We start from the raw sequence: 22,310 nt of genomic DNA, 5'->3' as shown, positions 1-22,310 counted from the left end.
AAATTATTTTATCAAGTGATTAATAATTCATTATAATAATATATGTATTATAATTCAATCTTATAAAGTAAACATACCCTAAATATTAGTCGATAGCATATGAGGTATAAACGAAAAATATATATTTATATTAATATAATACAAAATAGAATATATGAATATAACAATAAATTAGATAGGACACATTACAATTGATCTAAAAACACAAGATATATAAATACAACATACATATAAAATATACTCCCTCCATCCCATATAATTTGTCCCTATTTTCTATTTTCGTCTGTCCCACGTAACTTGTCATTTCTATTTTTGGAAATATAATTATGAACTTTAATCGCATTTTAAATTTTAAATTTTATAATTTTCTTAATTTTAATAAAACTATTTACTTATCTTAATCTTAATCTATAATTATTTTTACTAAATAATAATTATTTTTACTAATACACTTCTTAATTACTTACTAATTATACTTTACCTAAATTCCCGTATCTACTGTAATAGTCCCATATTTTCTGGGACGGAGGGAGTACCATATACTATGCCAATAATTTATATAAGTACATATTATATTAATTGAAGTAATGTACAATTATTTATGTATTAATCTGTATCATGCTAATTAATTATAATCAATACCTTATAACCATTCCCAATCCATTATTTTTGCAAAATATATGACTAAATATAGTATTTTGTAAATATATAAAAGGTGGCGGATCAGGTGCGGTTGATCCAATCAAATCAGCATATCACATAAATGTATATAACATATAAGATATTATATGCTGAATTATAACATTACATATATTGTATCATAAATATGCTATGATAGTTTTGTCACACAAAAATTCTATTGACAATAACGGATCGCCAATGTTGAAGAATGTCAGGCGATTGGATCAAATCGACTTAGATTAATGTCCAATGTATACAAGTGCAAAATAAACCATGATCTAACCCAATCGATTATTCATGGAGCTCAATGATTGATGGATAAATTAATTGGTTGATTTTCTCACTCAACTCAATGGATTAATTGGCCACTACCTTAATTCTTATGAAGAGAGTAAGTGGTCATTAATCGATCAATTATGTGGTGAAAATAGTAGTCATTAATCGATCAATTATGTGGTGAAAGTAGTGGTCATTAATTGGCGGAATAGTGGCCATTAATTGGCTAATTAATCTTCCTTTCTTTACATTTTCTTTGCATCTTTTTCTTATTTTATTTTTATAGAATCTATGTTGAATCAATCTTGAATTAATAAAATTTGTATGCGCCGTCATTTCTTTGATTATTTTTGTTTTATTTATTCCTAAACGTATCGCATACCACCGAAGATTTGCATCCAATTGTCCGAAAATCCACCAATATTCCCGGTGAGAAATTTCAGGCCGGTGCTAATTTGATTGGGTCAGTGCCATATTCGCAACCGTATAAAAGAGTATTAAATGAAAAATTTGTTGAAGAAAACAAAAAAAAAAAAAAAAAAATCATACATAACAAACCTTATTATTTTTTATTGTTTCAGGGGATATATTTTCTTAAGTCATGAATTTTATTTAAAATTTTAATTGAAATAATATTTTAATATACTATTTTATGTGAATAATATTTTCTACGTCAATTAAATTTACGTTTTTCTTTTTTTGTTGGCTTGTTATAAAAAAGTCGTCTTGTTTTTTTCTTTAAATAAAAAATTATTATACTTTTTATTTTTTTTACTAAAAAATTATTAATTTTAATTGGACAGAATTGTACGATAGAGAATATACTTTTATTAAAAATAAAACATGTATTTTTTTAGAGTGGTTTGGGAGAATTTGAGTTTGGGTTTAGTTTTTATTTGAATTTTAGGATGAGTTTGAATTTTATTGTTTATTTTGTGTTTGAGTTTGGTTGGGATTTTGAGAGTTTTGATGGATATTGATCTGATGAATAATGAATAAAATAATATAAATGTGTATTAAATTAAATTGATAAAATTTATATTGTATAACCTCGTTATGAATTTATAATATACCCAACGTATATATTTAATTTTATGTATTTGTATTATAAAAATTTTTATTCTCTACAAAATAACATATATATTATACATATTTTATTAAATTATAATATAAATAAATATTAAATAATTATAATTATACATTCTTGTACACGATCGTGCACAAAACCCCTGAACTTTTCGAATTTAAATAAAAAAAAAAAAACTGTAGCATACCAGCAATCGTCGAATAAAAAAAAATTGGATGAATTCGACGCCACTTTTCAAACCAACAGTAATCGCACGAGAGGTTTGGTCAAACCTCCTGTGAAGAAACATACCCTTTATATGAAAAATATAAAGAAACCAAAAAATATATATATTTGATGAATTTTGTGTGTTGGACATAATACCGACATTTTGATGTTTTTGACTAAAAGTCATCAAAGATCAATCATTTCATGTTTGAAAAAACTTAAGCAGTTATTAGAATATAAATTTAAATACTACTTCCGTCGAGATCATATTTATTTTTTGTGTATTAATTTTTAAATATTAATTATTTTATCAAAATATAGTACAAATAAAAAGAAAATAACAAAAAATACTTATATTAGTATTTTATAATACTAATAGAAAAATATTTATATAAAAGAAAATTATACAAATATAAAAATATTTTTAATATTAAATTCAATGACACAAAAGATAAATATAACCCTTATAAGCGGACAAATAAAGTTTATAAATAAATAAATATATATATATATAATATTTTGTATGGAAAATGTTCATATAAATATTTACACAAAAAGAATATCTATTTTTTAGTAATATAGTAATGAATTATATATAAAAATTTATACGTTTTTTATCCTTGAAGTAATTAAGTGGCAGCCTGGCAGGTGCTGTCATTTTCTTTTTTAAAAAAGAAGAGAAAATATTGTGTTTGTTTTGTATTTTAGTTTGAAGAAAGTTTTTTGGCGTAAATCATAAAAAATTGTGTAAATAATATAAAAATAATAAGTGTATAATATATTAATTTTTTTAAAAAAAAATTGTTGGAAATTTTTTTAAAAACAAACAAATAGATTTGATTGTTGATTGGATTTGAATTAGCACTATGTTTTCAAAAAATATATATATATATTTTTAATATTACATTATATAAAATTCACTCAATTTTTTTTAATGAAATTAATTGAATTAATCATATACTCCCTCCGTCCACAAACTAATGTCCTACTTTCTTATTTGGGATGTCCAACAACTATTGTCCTATTTCCTTTTTTTAAACACAAATTTTATATTTTTACCCTTTATTCATTTATTACTTTTAATCTCTATCATACACCTAAGGGCAAATTTGTCCATTCATAATAAAAAGACAATTAGCTAAGTATATCTTATCCATTTATATTATATGAAATTTTATTATTAAAAAATTATATTGAGATATATATGTAAAAACGCTTAAAATACATATAATTTTCTTTTAGATTTTATTTATAATATAAATAAAATATTAATTAAATAAATATCAGTCAATTCAACTTCTACTTAACACTACAAGTAGATAATCAGAACAATTAATTAATTTATATCAATCAATAAACATTTACAAAAAGAAAATACAAACATGTGATATACTATTAAAGTGATAACAAACCAATTATATCCAAATCAAAATTAATATTATGTAATATTCATTCTTATTGTTTATAATAAAAATATATTATTTTGTTTCATAAGATATATTTTCTCGGTCTCATCTTATTTTTTTGCAGATTGAAAAATTTAAATAAAATGTAATTGGTAAATACTTAAAAGTATATTAATAAAAATAATTATTATACAATATAAATAAATATAGATTAAAATTAAGATAACTAATTAAGAGTGTGTTCAGTTGTGGGATTCTATCCCAAAATTTATTATTCATCAGATTTTTTTTAAAAAAATATCAAATCAAACACTTATTTTTTATTTTTTATATTATATTAAAAATTAATTTTATATTGAAAATATAACATCTAACATGTTTATATCACGTCATACCACTATTTCAATCAAAATTTTTACTGTTCAAATCTCAATTCAAAATCCAAACATCCAAACAAACACACCCAAAAGTTAATTAAATTATAAAATTATTAATTATAAAATTTAAAATATAATTAAAAGGTATAATATTTTTATAAAAAAATAAATTATAGGTGACAAATGAAACTAAAAACATCGGACATATAAAATGAGACGAAGAAAATAATCTCAAATTACTATTTAAACTAAAATCAAATATAAAATTTGTTGAGATATTTTAGATTTAGATTTAGATTTAGTTTAATATTTGTATATATTGATTTTGATTGGTTTGTTTCAGATTTGGTAGATTTAGATTACCATTTGATTTTATCCATATTGGATTATTTTATTTAGAGTCTATCGAGTCTGTTTTATAATCTCTATAGACCCGTATTTTATTGATCAATAATAGTTTTCATAAAATATTTTAATATGATATCAGAATCTATTTTTTTCATGGACTAAACATAGCCTACCAACCATCGTTTATCCGAGTACATTCAACTGGGATTGTACCCGAGGTCTTTTGATTTTGAAATTATGCATTTGCAAGTACGTCTCTTTGCAAAAATGTCTCTGAAATCAATCTGCGATGCTACCTGTCATATGTCTGTTGCTTGCGTGCGATCTGTATCTATGTATGTGTTGGTGTGTGCTGTCTGCTTAGCTGTGAGCAATCTGTTTGTCTGCATAGCTGTGAGCGGTCTGTTTGTCTACTTATCAGTGATTTGTTTATTTGTATAGCTTTGAACGATCTGCTTATCAGTAATCCGTTTGTCTGCTTATCAGTAATCTGTTTGTCTGTATGTATCAGTCATTTGTCTGCTATCAATTATTTATCTGTATATCTGCAATCTATCCGGTGTCTGCGATCAACTCGGACTCCGTCTGTGTATCGGTTTGAAATCTATCTATGTTTGACTCTAATATCAATTTGAGCCCTATGATTCTGATTCTGATTATGTCTGCTTCCGACTTTATTCTTTTCAAGCAAACTAAAGTTAGTTTCTACAACACTACTTGAGTTTGAGAAGTGATGTTAGAGATATTTAGATTTAGATTTAGTTTAATATTTGTTTAGATTGGTTTAGATTGATTTATTTTAGATTTTGTAGGTTTAAATTACGATTTGATATTATCCATAGATTGTATTATTGTGTTTAGAGTCTATAAAGTCTGTTTTATTGTGGCCCATTTTGATGCTCAATAACAATACAATTTTTTCAATTTTCATAAAATATTTTAACAAAATTTAAATTCAATTAGGCTCCACATACGTCAATTCTATCAGTATTTCGCTTATTTTTGCACATCCTTACAGTCGAAAATCATTTTCCACATGTTCAAAGTGTAGCTAATAATTTATATATAGGTTAACGATTTTTAATAAATAAATAGTATTATAAAATAAATAAATCATTGTACACAATTTTCCTATAAAAGCTGAGTTGTTGGAGATTCAAGAGACATCAAAATCCAACAATAAACACTATATGTTATCATAACTATTTCAAATATAATATGGAAATTAGCAAACCCTATAGCCAAAATTTCCCTCAACTTTCATGTTTGTTATCTTTAGCTTTAGCCATAATCTTTTACAAATGTCGATTAATCTTCAAGAAGAAGAGATCTAGATCTCTTCTTCTTCCTCTTCCGCCGGGGCCGACAGGTTTTCCGATCATCGGTTGCCTTCCAACGATGGTCAAGAATAACATACCGACATTTCAATGGATGCACAAATTCATGCGAAAAATGCGAACTGAAATCGCTTGTTTCCATCTCGGAAACACCTATTTCATCGCGGTTACATCCCCCGAGCTAGCTTGCGAGTTCTTGAAAAAGTATGACACAATTTTTGCGTCACGGCCTAAGGCGATTTCTTCGCGAGTGTTCAACAAAGACCGCATATCAACAATCTTTGCGCCGATAGGCAACCAATGGAAGAAAATGAGGAAGGTTCTTGTAACAGAAGTGCTCTCATCTTCGATGCACAAAAAGTTCCACGACAAAAGGCGCGTCGAAGCAGATAGGTTAGTATGGTATGTTCATAGCCAATGCCATATCAATCATGGGATTGTCGATGTAAGATCCGTAGGCCAACATTATTGCGCCGGTGTCATCAAGAGGTATATTTTCAATAAAAGATCTTTCGGGAAGGAAGAGAAAGACGGAAGCCCTGCAATCGAAGATGTAGAACACATTGAGGCAACCTACACACTCTTATCACATCTCTATGGCTTTGCAATTGGTGATCTTTGTCCATGGTTAGAGGTGTTCGATTTCGATGGCCATAAGAAGATTATGACAGATGCTTTTGCTGTTTTCGACAAATATCACGGCCGTGAAATTTGTCAAAGAGTCGAAATGTGGAAGAAAGGGATCGCAAGTAGTGAAGAGGATATCATCGACGTATTGATCAACCTCAAGGACTCTGAAAACAATCCCTTGTTGACAATACAAGAGATCAAAGCACACATTGATGTAAGTATATATTGCAAGTAGAGCTAGCAATTGTCGGGTTGAGTTGAGTTTTTAAACGGGTCAAACTATCCAATCCTAACCTAACCCATTTACATAGGCCTTGTTTGGATTAACTTTTGGTGGTGGCTTTTGATTTATACTTCTAAAAAAAGAATTTTATACTTGTTTGCATGGGCTTTATTGCTGAAAAATATTTTTTTTAAAATATTTGGAAGTAGCTTATGAAATAAATAGAATCATTTTCATTTAAAATTACTATTTTATTCTTAGTAATAATAATAATAACAACAGTAATAATAATAATAAAGTTCTATAATATAATATAAAAATAATTAATTTATTATATTTTAAGAAAATAATAATAATATAATAGTATTTATATTTAATTTATACATTATATTTGAATTAAAATTTAAAATTTTAATTGAGATATCACATTTAAAAATTTAATATTTTTTATTAAACTAAAATTATTAAATATACTTTATAAAAAAATTAAAATAAATTGTAAAATAACAAACAATTTAATATTGTATTGTAATTTTATTTTTAATTTATTTATTATTCTTGAATTTTAATTTTAAAATATAAATAATCAAATTTTTTAAAAAAAGATATTTTTTATACTATAATTTAAACTATTTAAATAATTAATAAAATTTAAAAATAAATTATAAAAGTTTTAAAAAAATTACAATTATTTTAACAATATATAAAGTTTAAAACACTTACGAATCCATTACATCCGAACAATATTTTTCAAAAAAGTACTTTTATAAAAATTTATCCAAACCTTCTACTTTTCGGCTTTCTTTTTAGCCCATCCAAACAGGCCTTTAAAGGCACCCGAGACCCGACCTGCTCAAAATTGCTCAACCCGAAAATGACCCATTAATTCGTTTAATAATTTTTAAACGGGTTTGGTGACCCGAAGCCGACTCAACTAACACAAAATCGACCCATTTACCCATTAAAAAAATAAATTAATATTTTACAAATCAAACTATAATCAAATAATCAATACTAAAAACTAGTTGTTTTGGTTTTTAGTAATAAAATTTTGAATTGAAATAGTTGTTTGATGTTGTATAAATATATATTGATGTGATGATTTGAATGCAAATTTAATTTTAGTATAGTATAGTAAATAAAAAATATGTGTTTGATTTGATATTTTTGGGAGAAAAAAAAAAAAACAGTTAAAATAGTAAAACCGAAAATTAGATTCCACAATTAAACACACCTATGTCAATAAAACATATCCATATATAAATACACAATAAATAGTAAAAATTATTAAACATAATATATTTAGATTGTGTTCCCTTCGAATAAATTATTAAATAAAAATTATTTTACATACATAATAAATATATTAATTAATATTAATATATTATAAACAAGTTGTCATATCGGGTTTGGGTTAAGGTGTCAATCCTAACCTGACTCGTTTATTATCATATCGAGTTTGTGTCAACTCATATATATATAATAGGGTCGAAATTCTCGAACTAAATCCAATTATTTCATGTTTGATTCCTATGAGCTTATTGTTAGTTTTTGTCAGCTCCAATTTTGCAAATGATTACTTGAAGTTTTGAAAAATTTTGAGAATAGTAATTGATATAATGTTTTGTGAGATTAAAGTATACCTTATGCTGACAATTTTTGAAAAAATTACGAAAAATTCCAATGGTGGTGAAATTGCAGGATATAATGTTAGCGACGATCGATAATCCATCAAATGCGGCAGAGTGGAGTCTTGCGGAGATGATCAATCAACCAAAAATCTTCGACAAGGCGCGCCAAGAGCTAGACCACGTAGTCGGTATGGATAGGCTTGTCGAAGAATCGGATCTCCCTAACCTCAACTACATCAAAGCATGTGCAAAAGAGTCATTGAGGCTACACCCTATGGCCCCTTTCAACGTTCCACACGAATCATCCAAGGATGTCGTCGTGGGAGGCTATTTTATCCCGAAAGGCAGCCAAGTTCTGATTAGCCGTCGTGGAGTTGGACACAACCCGAGAGCTTGGGAAGAACCACTCAAGTACAAGCCGGAGCGCCACATCAGCGGCGACGAGGACACTGGGGAGGTCATGCTCTACGACCATGACCTACGGATGTTGTCGTTTAGTACAGGCCGGCGCGGCTGTCCTGGGATCATGCTTGGGACTACTTTAACAACTATGCTTCTGGCAAGGCTTATCCAGGGGTTCGACTGGAAGGCGCCGGGAATTGATTTAGGGTCGCCGGAGGACGATAATTTTCTAATGAAGAAGCCACTTGTTGCTCATGCGACGCCGAGGTTAGAACCTCATGTTTATCTGTAGCTCCAGAAAAGTGTCTGAGATTCTTATTGTAGAATTAGTTGTGTATAATGTACTATGTCTTTTTTTTTTCGACAATAGTGTTGTGTTTAATTTATGTGACTGTAGCGTGGAATAATAACATCGTGTCGATGGGTTTGGGTAGTCGTCTATTGCACACATTTTTCATATGTATCAACTACGGAATATCGATGTTTATTGGAAGAATCGATTGAGGATGAACAGTAAGAGATTTTATATCTCTTGAAAGGAAGGGGATCCTCGACCCTCCTTGCTGCCAGCCCCCGTGTCCCCTCGAATACAATAGGCGGGCAAGCATGTTGAAATCTTCTTAAGGGTAGATCTGCATAGACCTAATGATTGACATCAAAATTATCACATAGTAGATTCACGTTCAAACTTGAAGGATGAAATTGGAATTTGACCGTGAGAAACCAAGTTTTCATACAATAGTGTGTTATTGATGGTACGGGATCCTCAGTCCCACCTAATACATTATGTCTATGTATATAATGTGTATATATAATATGCAGGGGGTCTCGAACTTTTTTTAGGCCTGAGCGAAAATAAATTATAAGCCCTATAAATAAATGATTAAAATGTATTTTTAATAATATTACTGATTGACGTTGATTGAACAAGATGTTGAATGACCGTTTGGACAATGTCAATTTGAGAAAAGAAGATGAAAGACGGTCTGTCTAAAAGTTCGAAAAGCAAGAAGGACCGAAGAAGGGTGAAAGATATAACAGAAAATGTGAGGTTTGATAGAGTTGCTGGGGGCAATACTATAGAGTGTAAGACAAAGAAATGTAGACATTAGAAATAAATAATTTTTTTTTTTTATATATGATTAGAAATTTAAATTTAATTTTAAAATTAAATTGGATAATTATCAAAAATGAAAAAAATATATATAAATTAAAAGTTAAAATTTAATTTTAAAATTTAATAATAATAATAATAGATAATATTTAAAATATAGATCCTATTGATTAAGGGTCCTAAGCAGTTGCTCACCCTGTTCCTGCTGTGAGCCACCCCTGATAATATGTATGTATATACATATAGGTTATGAGTCGGGTTAAGCCTATATTAAATGATCTATTAGTTTATTGAATTAAATATATTTAGTGGACCTCCTATGTGCAGAAACATGTAGGGTGTGTTTGTTTGGGGGTTTGAATTTTGAGTTGGGATTTGAATAGTAAAAATTTTGAATTTAAATAGTTGTATGATGCGATATAAATAGGGTTTGATGTGATGTTTTGAATGTAAAATTGATTTTTAGTATAATATAAAAAATAAAAAATAGGTGTTTGATTTGATGTTTTTGGGGGGAAAAAATTGGATGAATAGTGAAAATCCACCAAAATCCTTCAAACAAACACACCCGTAACTTATTAATCGGGTGTGAAGCCAATTAATAATAAGAGAGAGTTGTGATCTTAGATCTAGGCGCAACGTCCATTACTTTTTATATCTGATCGTGAAAGTAACGGCAGAAACCCAGAGGTTTTCTCAGGCGTTGGGCTATAGATTTGAAGAACACAACCCTCCATTGATTTATAAATCCGAATCCGTTTGCGCTAATGGAGTTAGGTCATATTTATTTGCTTTATTTTTATTTCAATTACTTCAACTCGACGGATCATAGGATTAGGGTTAAATTTCTAATAAATTCCAACAGAACTAAGTGAGACTGATGCTGAGGATCCCATGCGATTATTGATGGTCCTTATCTTCAAAAAATCAACCCACACCTTGACATTTGACAGAAAAATGATTGCTTAAACTTATCAAGGGAATCTTCTATATATATATATATATATATAGAGTGAAAATATATATATATATATACATAGATAAGAAATTTTTGTGAGGCAAGCCGTGCATCTAAAGTAGAATCGGCGGACGAATTACATATACAATTAATTTATATATCAGCTAGAGTTCTCACTTGGCAATTAAGATGGAGGCTAGGGTGATTGCCCGAAGAAGACGATCAAAGATAAGAATGTGAAGGACCAAGGTTGAGGTCTCATAATTGTCTTTTGAGGGGAGATTTGAGTTGCATGTTTGGGATAATGGTACCACGTAGGATTTGATTTTCGATTTTATTATTCCAATATTTTTTTTTATAAAAAATATCTGATCAAATACCTAATTTTTATTTATTATATTATACTAAAATTATTTTTTATATTCAAAACATCGATACATATTTATATCATATTTTATCGTTTTATTGTGCTTTGATTATGGTGCTTATCTTTGGGTGGATTTAATTCTATAGATAATGGTGGAGCTAGAAAATTTTTTGGAGGGGACTGGAAATTTTTTTAATATATGCCTCTAAGAGGATTTCAATCACTTAGCAGGTACGTCTCGACCGTTTTATTGTTTGTTAGTTCTGTGTTGGTAATTTGTTCAACCAATGAATTACACATGGAAATTCACAATAGCTACAAGCTAAGGCAAGTCATATTAGGTGAACGATATGTGTGGCAGATAAGACCTGGACGGATCGAGGGTTTGAAACCCATTACCTCACGGTCACGAGTCTACGCACACACTACTAGACCAGGAGACGTCGGAGATGTGAACACAATTTAAATTTTTTTCATTTTATGCCATATATATATATATATATATTTTAGATTTTAGATAATTTGACCACCCTATTAATTTGATAATTTTTGTTATAATAAATATCAAATTTAATTTTCCAAAAATAATTATTTTTAACCTAAAACGAAAAAGACAAACTAAAAATTTATATATTATATATATTTTTAATTATATTATATACTTTTAAAATATATATTATATCTTAATTAAGAAAATTAAACCTCGCAAGAAAAACAAAAAAAATCCTTGACTCCGCCAATGGACAGATCGCCACATAGGTTTCATTAACCTATTCACTTACTGTTGAAATATTTTAGATATTTAGATTGGTCTTATATGTTTTGGGCTGTTTAGGTTGTTTAGGTTTGAGTTAATTGAGTATGTTTTATGATGTTTGATGATCAATATAATGCAATTTTTAATTTTTATAAAATATTTTTATAGAGTATCAGAGTTTACTTTTCTCATGAAATAGATACAATATACTAACTTGTGTTTCTCCGGATACATTCAACCTACAAAATATCGGGTACATTCAACCTAGAAAGTATCTGGGTACATTCAACTTGGAATGTACCCGGAGATCTTCAATTTTGATATTTTTATTTGTGATTTTATGGCGTCAACGGAAGTCTTTTGCCAAGTTTATTTTTTTTGCAATTTTGCGTTCGAGTTCGGACTTTGATAATTTGTTGTGGTACAAAGCGCTGCTTCTGATTGCATTATATTGAGAGTCCCGTCATTTTCCGACTCCAATGAAAATTCCGTTGTTTTCGACTCCGGTGAGAGTCCTGTTGTTTCTGACTCTGATAAGAGTCCCGTTTCCGACTCCAATAAGTGTCCTATTTTCGACTCCGGTGAGAGCCTATTTTCGACTCTAATTCAGTTTAGGGCATTGCTTATGATTCTTGCATGATAGATGATTGTGGCTGCGTCATTTTCGATTTTTCTTTGCAAACTCAAATTGACTTATGTTATACGACTTGAGTTTGAGAGGATGGTGAGATACTTTAATATTTCATTTTAAATTTAGTGGATTTAGATCTAGATTTTGTCTTATCAATTGTTTAGATTGTTTAGATTTCAGTCTATCGAATTTGTTTTTCGATAAATATATGCCATTTATTTTAATGATCAATATAATAGAGTTTTTCAATTCTTACAAAATATTTTTACACAACTAAAGCAATCATATTTTCCCATTTCCTATATCTACCGGAGATTCTACTCTTGCCTTCTTCACCAATGCTTTTTTATTGTGGTGCCGCGTCGAAAAGTTTCTAAACATTTTGCCTTTGGGAATTATATGGGACTATTGGAGTACCGATGCCCGTAGCTCGTTCTGCCGTGAAATAGTTCCCCCGACTCGGATAATTCTTTGTTATTCTTCCAGTTTTAATTTTTTGATATTATCATGCTTTATTTTTTAATCTTGATGTTTTGTAAATTTTTTTTATATGCCTATGTTGATTTTAAATTAACCAAAATAGACCTTAAAGTCACAAAGACTTTAAATTTTCACTGTGTGATGCAAAACGTGAATGTTGTGTTACCTTTTTAGTTAACTTATTCAAAGATTTTATTTGTCCACACGAAAAATTGATTTGAACGGGTATATAAATATATATGTATATATATATATATATATATATCAATCTACAAGATTATTGTAGAAAAATAAATAAATTATTAAGACAGTACAACCCAGTTTTGTCATGATTCTTGCCGATGGCAAGTGTCGTAGAAGAAAAAATTACTTAATAGTTAGGATTCGAAGTACGGACTTATTAGTTACGATTTTGGAGAGTTTCTACTATTTATATAAATTTTTTTCCCAAAAAATATAAAATCAAAATTCTTATTTTTTATTTTTTATATTATGCTAAAAAATCAATTTTACGTTAAAAAAAATACTTATTTATATCACATCATACAACTATTATGATTGATTAATTTTTTATTGTTCTAATCCCAACTAAAAATACAAACCCTCAAACAAACACACCCATTTTTTAATTTCATTAAAATTTTCAGTTAATTCCATTACTACTTGCCTTCATCCATGCATAATAGCTTCACCCTTAGGCCAGGTGTGTTGGCAAAAACTTTGAATCGAACTGTCGAACTGCTAAACTGAATTTAGTCGAATCAAATTTTTGATTAATCAAGACAATTCGATTCAAATATAAATATATTGGATATTTGTGGTTTAGTTTCGGTTTTTAATATTTTTTCGGTTAATCAAACTAAACTGAATATATTTATATTATTATATTTTAAAATTAATATTAATAAGTATATTCTATTATTCTTCGGTTTGGTTTGGTTTAGAATTTTTCAAATATCTTTATTTAATTAGACTTTTAGTTATTTTTAATGTATATATACTTTTGTATTTGGTTTTGTTAGAATATAAATACATTTGATATTTGTGGTTCAGTTTCGATTTTAATATTTTTTTCGATTAATCGAACTAAACTGAATATATTTATATTATTATATTTTAAAATTAATACTAATAAGTATATTATATTATATTCGGTTCGATTTGAATTATTTGCAATTTATATACCGCAAATATTTCGGTTAAATTTTTGGCTCAAATAAAATTCACAGTTTCGAGTATTTCTTCCGTTCAATTTGAATACCTAATATGTGTATATTTACAAATAAATGAACGGTGTCCACCTCCATGGACGACCTAGTACAGGCCTAGGGAGGGCGGTTGGACCCTCAGCCCCCAAAATCTATTGTTTTTTTTTAGTAACAAAAATAATAAAATTATATATTTTTTTATTAATTTTGTCTCTTTAATCTTTTATTTTATAGTGTAAAAAATATATTTATATATTTTTTTGTTGATTTACACTTTTAGTCTTTAAATTTATTATTTTTTAGTAAAAAATATTAAATTTTATGTAATTTTGTTAAATTGTTTTCTAAAAAATTTAATTTTTTCCAATTTTTTTTCTTTTTTCTTTATGTGACTATGTCGGGGGAATTGAAAAAGACAACATTGAATCAATAAAATAAAATAAAAAAATCTATATTTTGGCCCCCCCGGAGTTCTATGGCTCGTTCCCACCTCTAACCCTTAGACCTTCACATTCGTAAGTTAACTCCATTAGTACTTCACTTTACATGACAAAAACGATCTCCCATAGGCCCGCAAAGGGTAGCCGAGTTCAAAACGCATCACCGTCCTCTTAATTTTGCTTGTCATGTGCTTGTTTAGGGGTTTGGATTTTGAGTTGAGATTTGAATAGAAAAAATTTTGAATTAAAATAATTTTATGATTGATATAAGTATAATATAAAAAATAAAAAATAAATATTTGATTTGATATTTGAAACTAAAAAATCTGCTGAACGAAACTTATCATGCTGGCGTAGTTTGCAAGTAAGTTTCCACCTTTATACACATTTGAAACATGTGTACAGTGGATTCTCGTATCATAAAAATATAAAAAAAAAAATAATATTTTTAATGGTATAAATATTTGTTGGGAAAACATGCGTCAATAAAATAATATATTTTATTTATTTCTACAATTAAAATTGTTCCCTTTGTCTCTTTAAAAGCCGAGTTCAAGGAGATCGAGATACATTCAAATCGAAAATTATACAAAATATAAACACTATCATCACCGTAACCATACCCATTTCAAGATATGGAATGCCAAACATATCCACAATTTTTCTCTCAACTTTATTGCTTGCTAGCTTTAGCTTTAGCCATAAAAATCTCTTACAAATGGCGAATCCTCATGAACAATAAATCTCGATCTCTTCCTCCTCCTCTTCCTCCGGGCCCAACGGGTTTTCCAATCATCGGTTGCCTTCCAACCATGGTCAAGAATAATATTCCGACCTTTAAATGGATGCACCAATTCATGGAAAATATACACACCGAAATAGCTTGTTTCCGTCTTGGAAACATCTATTTCATCACGGTTACATCCCCCGAGCTAGCTTGCGAGTTCTTGAAAAAGCACGACGCAATTTTCGCCTCAAGACCTAAGGTGATGTCTTCGGGATTGTTCAACAAGGGCTACACATCAACAATCTTTTCGCCATTAGGCAACCAATGGAAGAAGATGAAGAAGGTTCTTGTAACAGAAGTGCTCTCTTCTTCGATGCACAAAAAGTTCCACGACAAAAGATGCGAAGAAGCTGATAGATTAGTATGGTATGTTCATAGACAATGCTCGAATGAACTCAATGATGGGATTGTCGATGTAAGATCCATAGCCCAACATTATTGCGCCCGTGTCATCAAGAGATATATTTTCAATAAGAGGTCTTTTGGAAAGGAAAAGAAAGATGGAAGCCCGGCAATCGAAGATGTAGAACACATGGAGGCAATCTTCACAGTCTTATTTCATCTCTATGGATTTTCAATTGCTGATTTCTGTCCATGGTTAGAGGTGTTCGATTTCGATGGCCATAAGAAGATTATGACAGATGCAATTGCCGTTTTGAACAAATATCAAGACCCTGAAATTAATCGAAGAGTCGAAATGTGGAAGAAAGGGATTGCAAGTAATGAAGAGGATATCATCGACGTAATGATCAACCTCAAGGACTCCGAAAACAATCCCTTGTTGACAATTCAGGAGATCAAAGCAAACATTAATGTAAGTATTTTATTATTTCAGCTGACACTCAGCGAATACGTGAATTTGAATTTTTTCTTAATTTTTAAAATTTTTAATTTTCAAATTTTTTTTTGAAACTTTTTAATTTTTACAAAAAAGATAAATTAAATAAAATAAGTTTTTTAAAAAAAATTAAAAAAAATCCACGTGTCCGTCCAGTGTCCATGACCTGGAGGACATGCGTCCTCCAATGAGTCACGCAGGTGCCATGTAGACATCTTTGGTGCTGGAGGACTAAAAATGCGATTTTTTTTTTACTTATGGAATTAATTTACGACAAACTTCAGTTACAGGACTAAAATTATAAAATGTCTAATTACGAAAAAAAAAAAAATTACTCTGTAAAAACTATGAATAGCTTATTGGAAAAACAAACTCAAGTTCCATGTGAAAAAAAAAAAAAAAAAAAGAGAAAAACCTTAGTTATAAACTATATAACTCTTCAAAGTAGAAGTCTTTTAGGAAAGTTAAAAAATAAATCTGCACAATGTTATTATAAAATAGACAATATCATACTATTATGAGTTATATCAATCTTTGAATGGTCCCATATAATATAATTTATTTTTTATTAAAAAAAATAAATTGAAAGCATAGTATCAACTTTGACGGACAAGCCAACTAAACACACCCTTAATCATGATAAGCATTTTCTAGATAAGAAAGATTCAAAACTTAAAAAATAATGAATCCATTAATTGTTCTATGATATGAATCACTATTCATTCGAAGATATTTAATTATCGATGGTGAAATTACAGGATTTAATGATAGCTACGATCGATAATCCATCAAATGCCGTCGAGTGGAGTATTGCGGAGATGATCAATCAACCAAAAATCTTCGACAAGGCACGCCAAGAGCTGGATCGCGTAGTCGGTAGGGATAGACTTGTCGAAGAATCGGATCTCCCTAAGCTCAACTACATCAAAGCATGTGCTAAAGAGTCATTCCGGTTGCACCCTATAGCCCATTTCAATCTTCCTCACGAATCATCGAAGGATGTTGTCATTGGAGGCTATTTTATCCCGAAAGGCAGCCAAGTGTTACTTAGCCGTCGTGGCCTTGGGCGCAACCCTAGAGTTTGGGAAGAACCACTCAAGTACAAACCGGAGCGCCACATCACCGGAAATGGGGACACCGGCGAGGTCATGCTCCCCGACCATGAATTAAGGATGTTGTCGTTTAGTACAGGTCGGCGTGGCTGTCCTGGGATCATGCTTGGCTCTACTTTAACAACCATGCTTCTGGCCAGGCTTATCCAAGGGTTCCATTGGAAGGCGCCACCAAATGGGCCGGCAACAATCGATTTAGGCTTGCCGGAGGATGATAATTCTCTAATGAAGAAGCCACTTCTTGCTCATGCGACGCCGAGGTTACAACCACAAGTTTATCTGCAGCACTATTCGTGATTTTGTGTGGTTGTTTGGAAGTTTGAATTTGGGGATTTGGATTTTGAATTTCGAATTGGAATAGTTGTTTAGTACGATATAGTGTTGATTTAAGATTTCAAATATAAAATTAATTTTTATTATAATATAAAATATTTAGTGTGATATGGAGTTGATTCGTTATTTCAAATGTAACATATTAAATAAATTAAATTTTATTTATATTTTTAGGAAATTTTTTGGAGGATTAGTATTTTTTTTTTGTTCTTAATTAATAATAGAACATTTTTTTTTTTTTTTATGTGTTCTGGGATCTATAAAACTCGAGAACCCGCTCTGTTTGGGATCTCTAAATTAAGTGAATGTGTGGGGGGTCCTATATGCATGCATTTTGCAGATTATCACCTATATATATATATATATATATGGAAATATCAATGTTTTAAGTTATGTTAATTAAATTGTAGATTAAATTATGTTAATTAAATTGTGGAAATGATAGGGATGGTGAGTGAGAGTGACTAATTAGAAAAAAATACGAGTGGCAATTCGATTCAGCTCGATTTTTTTTTTTTTTTTTTTTTCGTGCACGCAAAAAGAATACTAGATTAATTGAGCTATACTTGGGGTGTGTTTCTTTTGACGGGTTCGGGGATTCTTACTATTCAGTTACTGTTTGGTTATTTTAATTGACATATTTTTTATTTTTTGTTTGCCTCACTTTAATTGATTTTCTTTTTATTTTGGATAAAATTTATTAAATCAAAACATTGTTAACAAATATAATATAGATCAACTTAATTCATGATATATCATATAACATCATATATAATGTAGAATCCTATCAAAAATCCTTTATTTTTATATTTCTCAAAAATAATATATATATATATATTTTCATCTACATTTAACTCTACATCTTTAATAAAATTAATTTATGTTAATTATAAATAAATAAAAAAATTTTTATTTATTTGTATTATATGAAATTTTATTCTCTATAAAATAATATTCATATTACATATATCTTTTATTGCGATATAATTTTTAAAATTTTTAAATACATATTATAAATTTTTTTAATCATAGATATTAAATTCAATTTAAAACAACCAATATTATCAATTTCATAAAAATAATGATAATAATAATAATATCATAATTCACTATTATTAACTAATTAAACACCATTATTTAAATATTGTATCACTCATAAAATAGGTCAATTGTTCCGAAACAGATGGAATATATGATAAATTAATATTCAAATCAAACTATTATCAATTTTATAAAGTTAATAAAATATATGTTCACATTATTATAATAACAAAAACTCCAAAACTATATATCTTACTTATATTATTATATACTTATTAATATATTCTAAATTTTTTAACAAACCAGCGCATGGCCTGGTTTTTCAATTGGGCCGGCCCGCCCGGCCTAGACAAAGTTATTTCATACCTAAAGTTAAAGCCCAAATTTTTATTTATTTATTTATTTATTTTTGGCGGTCTTCTGATCTAATTTTTAAACCGGACTATTTTTTTTAATGATATAAAAACTCGCAGCCGTTATTCGAAATGCACACTGAATAAATCTTTGGTCCGAACCTACGTACGTATCTTTGCTGCCATATGAAAAGGAGATGAAGTAAATAATGTGTGGTACTATTTATATTAGGAGGATGCATCATGTGTTGCTTTAAATTCAGCACATGTGCTAATGCTCGTATTAACCATCTAATGGCATGATATGATTAGTTATTAATCATGTAATTAAAAAAAAAAATTGCACCTAACCCATCGTATTATACTCCCTCCGTCCCATATAATATGGGTGTGTTACTGTAGACCCGAGAATTTAGGTAAAGTATGATTAGTAAGTAATTAAGAAGTGTATTAGTAAAAATAATTATTGTATATTAAAAATAATTATATATTAAGATTAAGATAACTAAATAGTTTAATTAAGATTAAAAAATTATAAAATTTCAAATGTGATTAAAATGTACAATTATATTTCTAAAAAAAAAAAAGAAAAAATTATATCGAATAGACAAATATAAAAAATAGAGACAAATTATATGGGACGGAGGGAGTATTATAGTAAGATATGGAGGATGTCCAGTGGACATAGAAATATATTAATCAATATAGTAAGACATGAAAATAGTATTACTTATCAGGATATAAGGTATAAATAAACAATATATATATATATAGTATTTCTTTCCTGTCTTAAATATGGTATAATATTTAGTTTTCGATATGAAAATTTAGATGAATAGTATTAAATAAAATAGTTTAAAAGTTAGATGGTGTGAAAATAAAAAAAGAGTATATATTTATATTTTTTATTTGATTGATGTATAAGATAACATATTTTGTGTATATTTACTAAGAATTAAGTATATTTAATTATTTATAATTCAAAAAATGGTACAAAGTGTTTGAAACAGACAAAATAATAAAAAAAATTATAAGATATTTAAAACAGTTGAAGTATATATTAATATAATAACAAAAGGCACTTCTTATCGAAAAAGTTATTTTCGCTAGAAGGAGGGCTTGAACCTCCGACCTTGTGGTTAACAGCCACACGCTCTAACCAACTGAGCTATTCCAGCTTTTTGTGTTAGCATTTAATTTTATGGTTATTTCTTAATGTTTTAAAATTGATTCGAAATGAAATATTTATTTTTAAGTTCTTGTTTAAATAATAGATGTCATATTTTGTGAAATAAAATTATAACTTCTATTGAGAATTATATGGGGTGAATGATGATGATTTCAAATTGAGATCACAACAAAACATACCCTAAATAATTATTAAATTCAAATTTTTTACTTTCAAGACTTAAAATCCAAACCTGTTTTTTAATCATCGTGAGCATTCTCTAGATAAGAGAGATTCAAAAGTTGACAATAATCCATCCATTAATTGTTTTATGATATGCATTTTCATTCATTCAAAGATATTTAATTATCGTCGATGAAATTGCAGGATTTAGTGGTAGCTACGGTTGATAATCCATCAAATGCAGCCGAGTGGAGTCTTGCGGAGATGATCAATCAGCCAAAAATCTTCGACAAGGCGCGCGAAGAGCTGGACCACGTTGTTGGTTGGCAGGAGCGGCTCTCAGCGGGAACAGGGTGAGCAATGCTCAGGGCCCTAATCAAATTCAATTGTCGTCTATACTTCTCTACTTCACACTTTATCGCACTACACCCCCACCCATTCACACCAAACTCGTTTCACCTTCTCTCTTCTCTCTTTCACTCTCCCTCGGTCCTTTTTGCTTTTTGAACCACCGAATAGTCCGTCTTTTATCTTCTTCTTTTTTTCAAATCGACACTGCCCAGATTGTCATGTTCAACATCTTGTGCAATCGACGCCAATCAATATTGATATTACTTTAAAAATACATTTTAATCGTATGTTTATAAAGTCTATAATTTATTTTTGCTCACGACTCCAAAAAAGTCCGAAACGGCCCTGTTGGTAGAGATAGGCTTGTCAAAGAATCGGATCTCCCTAAGCTCAACTACATCAAAGCATGTGCTAAAGAGTCATTGAGGCTACACCCCATAGCTCCTTTCAATGTTCTAGACAAATCATCGAAGGATCTTGTCGTGGGAGGCTATTTTATCCCCAAAGGCAGCCAAGTATTGCTAAGTCACCATGGCCTCGGGCACAATCTTAGAGTTTGGGAAGAAAAACTAAAGTACAAACTGGAGCGCCACATCAACGGTGATCAGGACACTGATGAACAGTGGCGGAGCTAGTAGGGAAGTCGAAGGGTGTTCGGCCCTCCTAATTGTTTAAATTTTGTATTTTGATTATGCAATATTTGTATAATTTTTAAAGTTAAGTAATTGGTCAACCCTATAGATTTAATAAAAATATTATTACTATATTTTACCTCAAATATTTAAAGAAATTAGTTCAAGTACTCCAAATATTTAGAAATATTTGAAGAAAAAAATAAAAGATAAAACAAACTAAAAAACTTTTTGTAATTTTTAAAAAAATTTCATTATATTATATTATTTTGAAATTATTATATATTATTTATATATTAAAAAATTCACCCCCCTCCGAAAAAATTTTTTAGCTCCGCCACTGCCGATGAGGTGGTGCTCACCGACCATGGATCCCGGGTGTTTTCGTTTAGTACAGGTCGGCGCGGCTGTCCAGGGATCAAGCTAGGGTCTACTTTAATTACCATGCTTCTGGCCAGACTTATCCAGGGATTCTACTGAACTGCCCCGCCAAACGGGTCGGAAACAATCGATTTAGGGGCGCCTGACAACGAAAATTCTCTAATGAAGAAACCACTACTTTCTCATGTGAAGCCGAGGTTAGAACCACAAGTTTATCTGCAGCTCCATTCATGAAATGTCCCATTTTTATTTATTTTTGGTATGTGTATGTGTGTTGTTAATATATGCAATTTGGCTAATTTTTTGCCTGTTTGTGCTTTTGCTTGGAATGAGACGAAATTTGTACCGATCATTCAAAACGATCCAATGAATCAAAATCATCGAACTTCTGGTGTGATTTCGACCATTTGAGGTCGTTTAGGGCATTAAAATGATTTTTTTTTTCTTATTTAGATTTATTTATTTCGGTCTATAGGGTTTTTTAACCTATAAATAATTAAATATTTAGTGAATTCGGTTTTTGTTTTATTAAGAAAATTACATTTGATCTTTGATCAGCAAATTTTATTTG

At 29.1% G+C, this 22,310-nt stretch overlaps 3 protein-coding genes and 1 non-coding gene across 4 annotated transcripts; 3 read left to right on the top strand and 1 right to left on the bottom strand.

The window, feature by feature from the left end:
* The first annotated feature begins 5,542 nt into the window (after positions 1–5,542).
* Positions 5,543–9,038, top strand: LOC127266521 (valine N-monooxygenase 1-like). The gene is made up of 2 exons (XM_051296781.1): positions 5,543–6,563; positions 8,274–9,038. Exons 1-2 carry the CDS (start codon positions 5,601–5,603, stop codon positions 8,895–8,897), a joined length of 1,587 nt encoding a protein of 528 aa, XP_051152738.1. The 5' UTR covers positions 5,543–5,600; the 3' UTR covers positions 8,898–9,038.
* A 6,116-nt stretch (positions 9,039–15,154) lies between these two features.
* LOC127266520 (phenylalanine N-monooxygenase CYP79D16-like) lies at positions 15,155–17,739 on the top strand. Its single transcript, XM_051296780.1, has 2 exons — positions 15,155–16,161; positions 16,944–17,739. Exons 1-2 carry the CDS (start codon positions 15,196–15,198, stop codon positions 17,592–17,594), a joined length of 1,617 nt encoding a protein of 538 aa, XP_051152737.1. The 5' UTR covers positions 15,155–15,195; the 3' UTR covers positions 17,595–17,739.
* Positions 17,740–20,128: 2,389 nt separating this feature from the next.
* TRNAN-GUU (transfer RNA asparagine (anticodon GUU)) lies at positions 20,129–20,202 on the bottom strand. Its single transcript has one exon. It is a non-coding gene; the product is annotated as a tRNA-Asn (tRNA).
* Positions 20,203–20,567: 365 nt separating this feature from the next.
* Positions 20,568–21,361, top strand: LOC127266480 (phenylalanine N-monooxygenase CYP79D16-like). The gene is made up of 2 exons (XM_051296740.1): positions 20,568–20,728; positions 21,082–21,361. The coding sequence occupies exons 1-2, from the start codon at positions 20,568–20,570 to the stop codon at positions 21,359–21,361; spliced, it is 441 nt and encodes a 146-aa protein (XP_051152697.1).
* Positions 21,362–22,310: the final 949 nt, after the last annotated feature.

This window comes from Andrographis paniculata, unplaced genomic scaffold (genome assembly GCF_009805555.1).
Source record: "Andrographis paniculata isolate CXL003 unplaced genomic scaffold, ASM980555v1 Contig76END, whole genome shotgun sequence".
Lineage (NCBI taxonomy): Eukaryota > Viridiplantae > Streptophyta > Magnoliopsida > Lamiales > Acanthaceae > Andrographis > Andrographis paniculata.
This window is presented reverse-complemented; position numbering and strand designations above follow the sequence as displayed.

What these genes read in the sequence shown, in the direction of transcription:
- LOC127266520 (XM_051296780.1), top strand. Translation starts at nt 15,196, where the DNA reads ATGGAATGCCAAACATATCCACAATTTTTCTCTCAACTTTATTGCTTG. An exon ending in AGATCAAAGCAAACATTAAT is followed by an intron (nt 16,162 to 16,943) that starts GTAAGTATTTTA and finishes GTGAAATTACAG; the next exon opens with GATTTAATGATAGCTACGAT.
- LOC127266480 (XM_051296740.1), top strand. Translation starts at nt 20,568, where the DNA reads ATGAAATTGCAGGATTTAGTGGTAGCTACGGTTGATAATCCATCAAAT. An exon ending in CGGCTCTCAGCGGGAACAGG is followed by an intron (nt 20,729 to 21,081) that starts GTGAGCAATGCT and finishes CCCTGTTGGTAG; the next exon opens with AGATAGGCTTGTCAAAGAAT.
- LOC127266521 (XM_051296781.1), top strand. Translation starts at nt 5,601, where the DNA reads ATGGAAATTAGCAAACCCTATAGCCAAAATTTCCCTCAACTTTCATGT. An exon ending in AGATCAAAGCACACATTGAT is followed by an intron (nt 6,564 to 8,273) that starts GTAAGTATATAT and finishes GTGAAATTGCAG; the next exon opens with GATATAATGTTAGCGACGAT.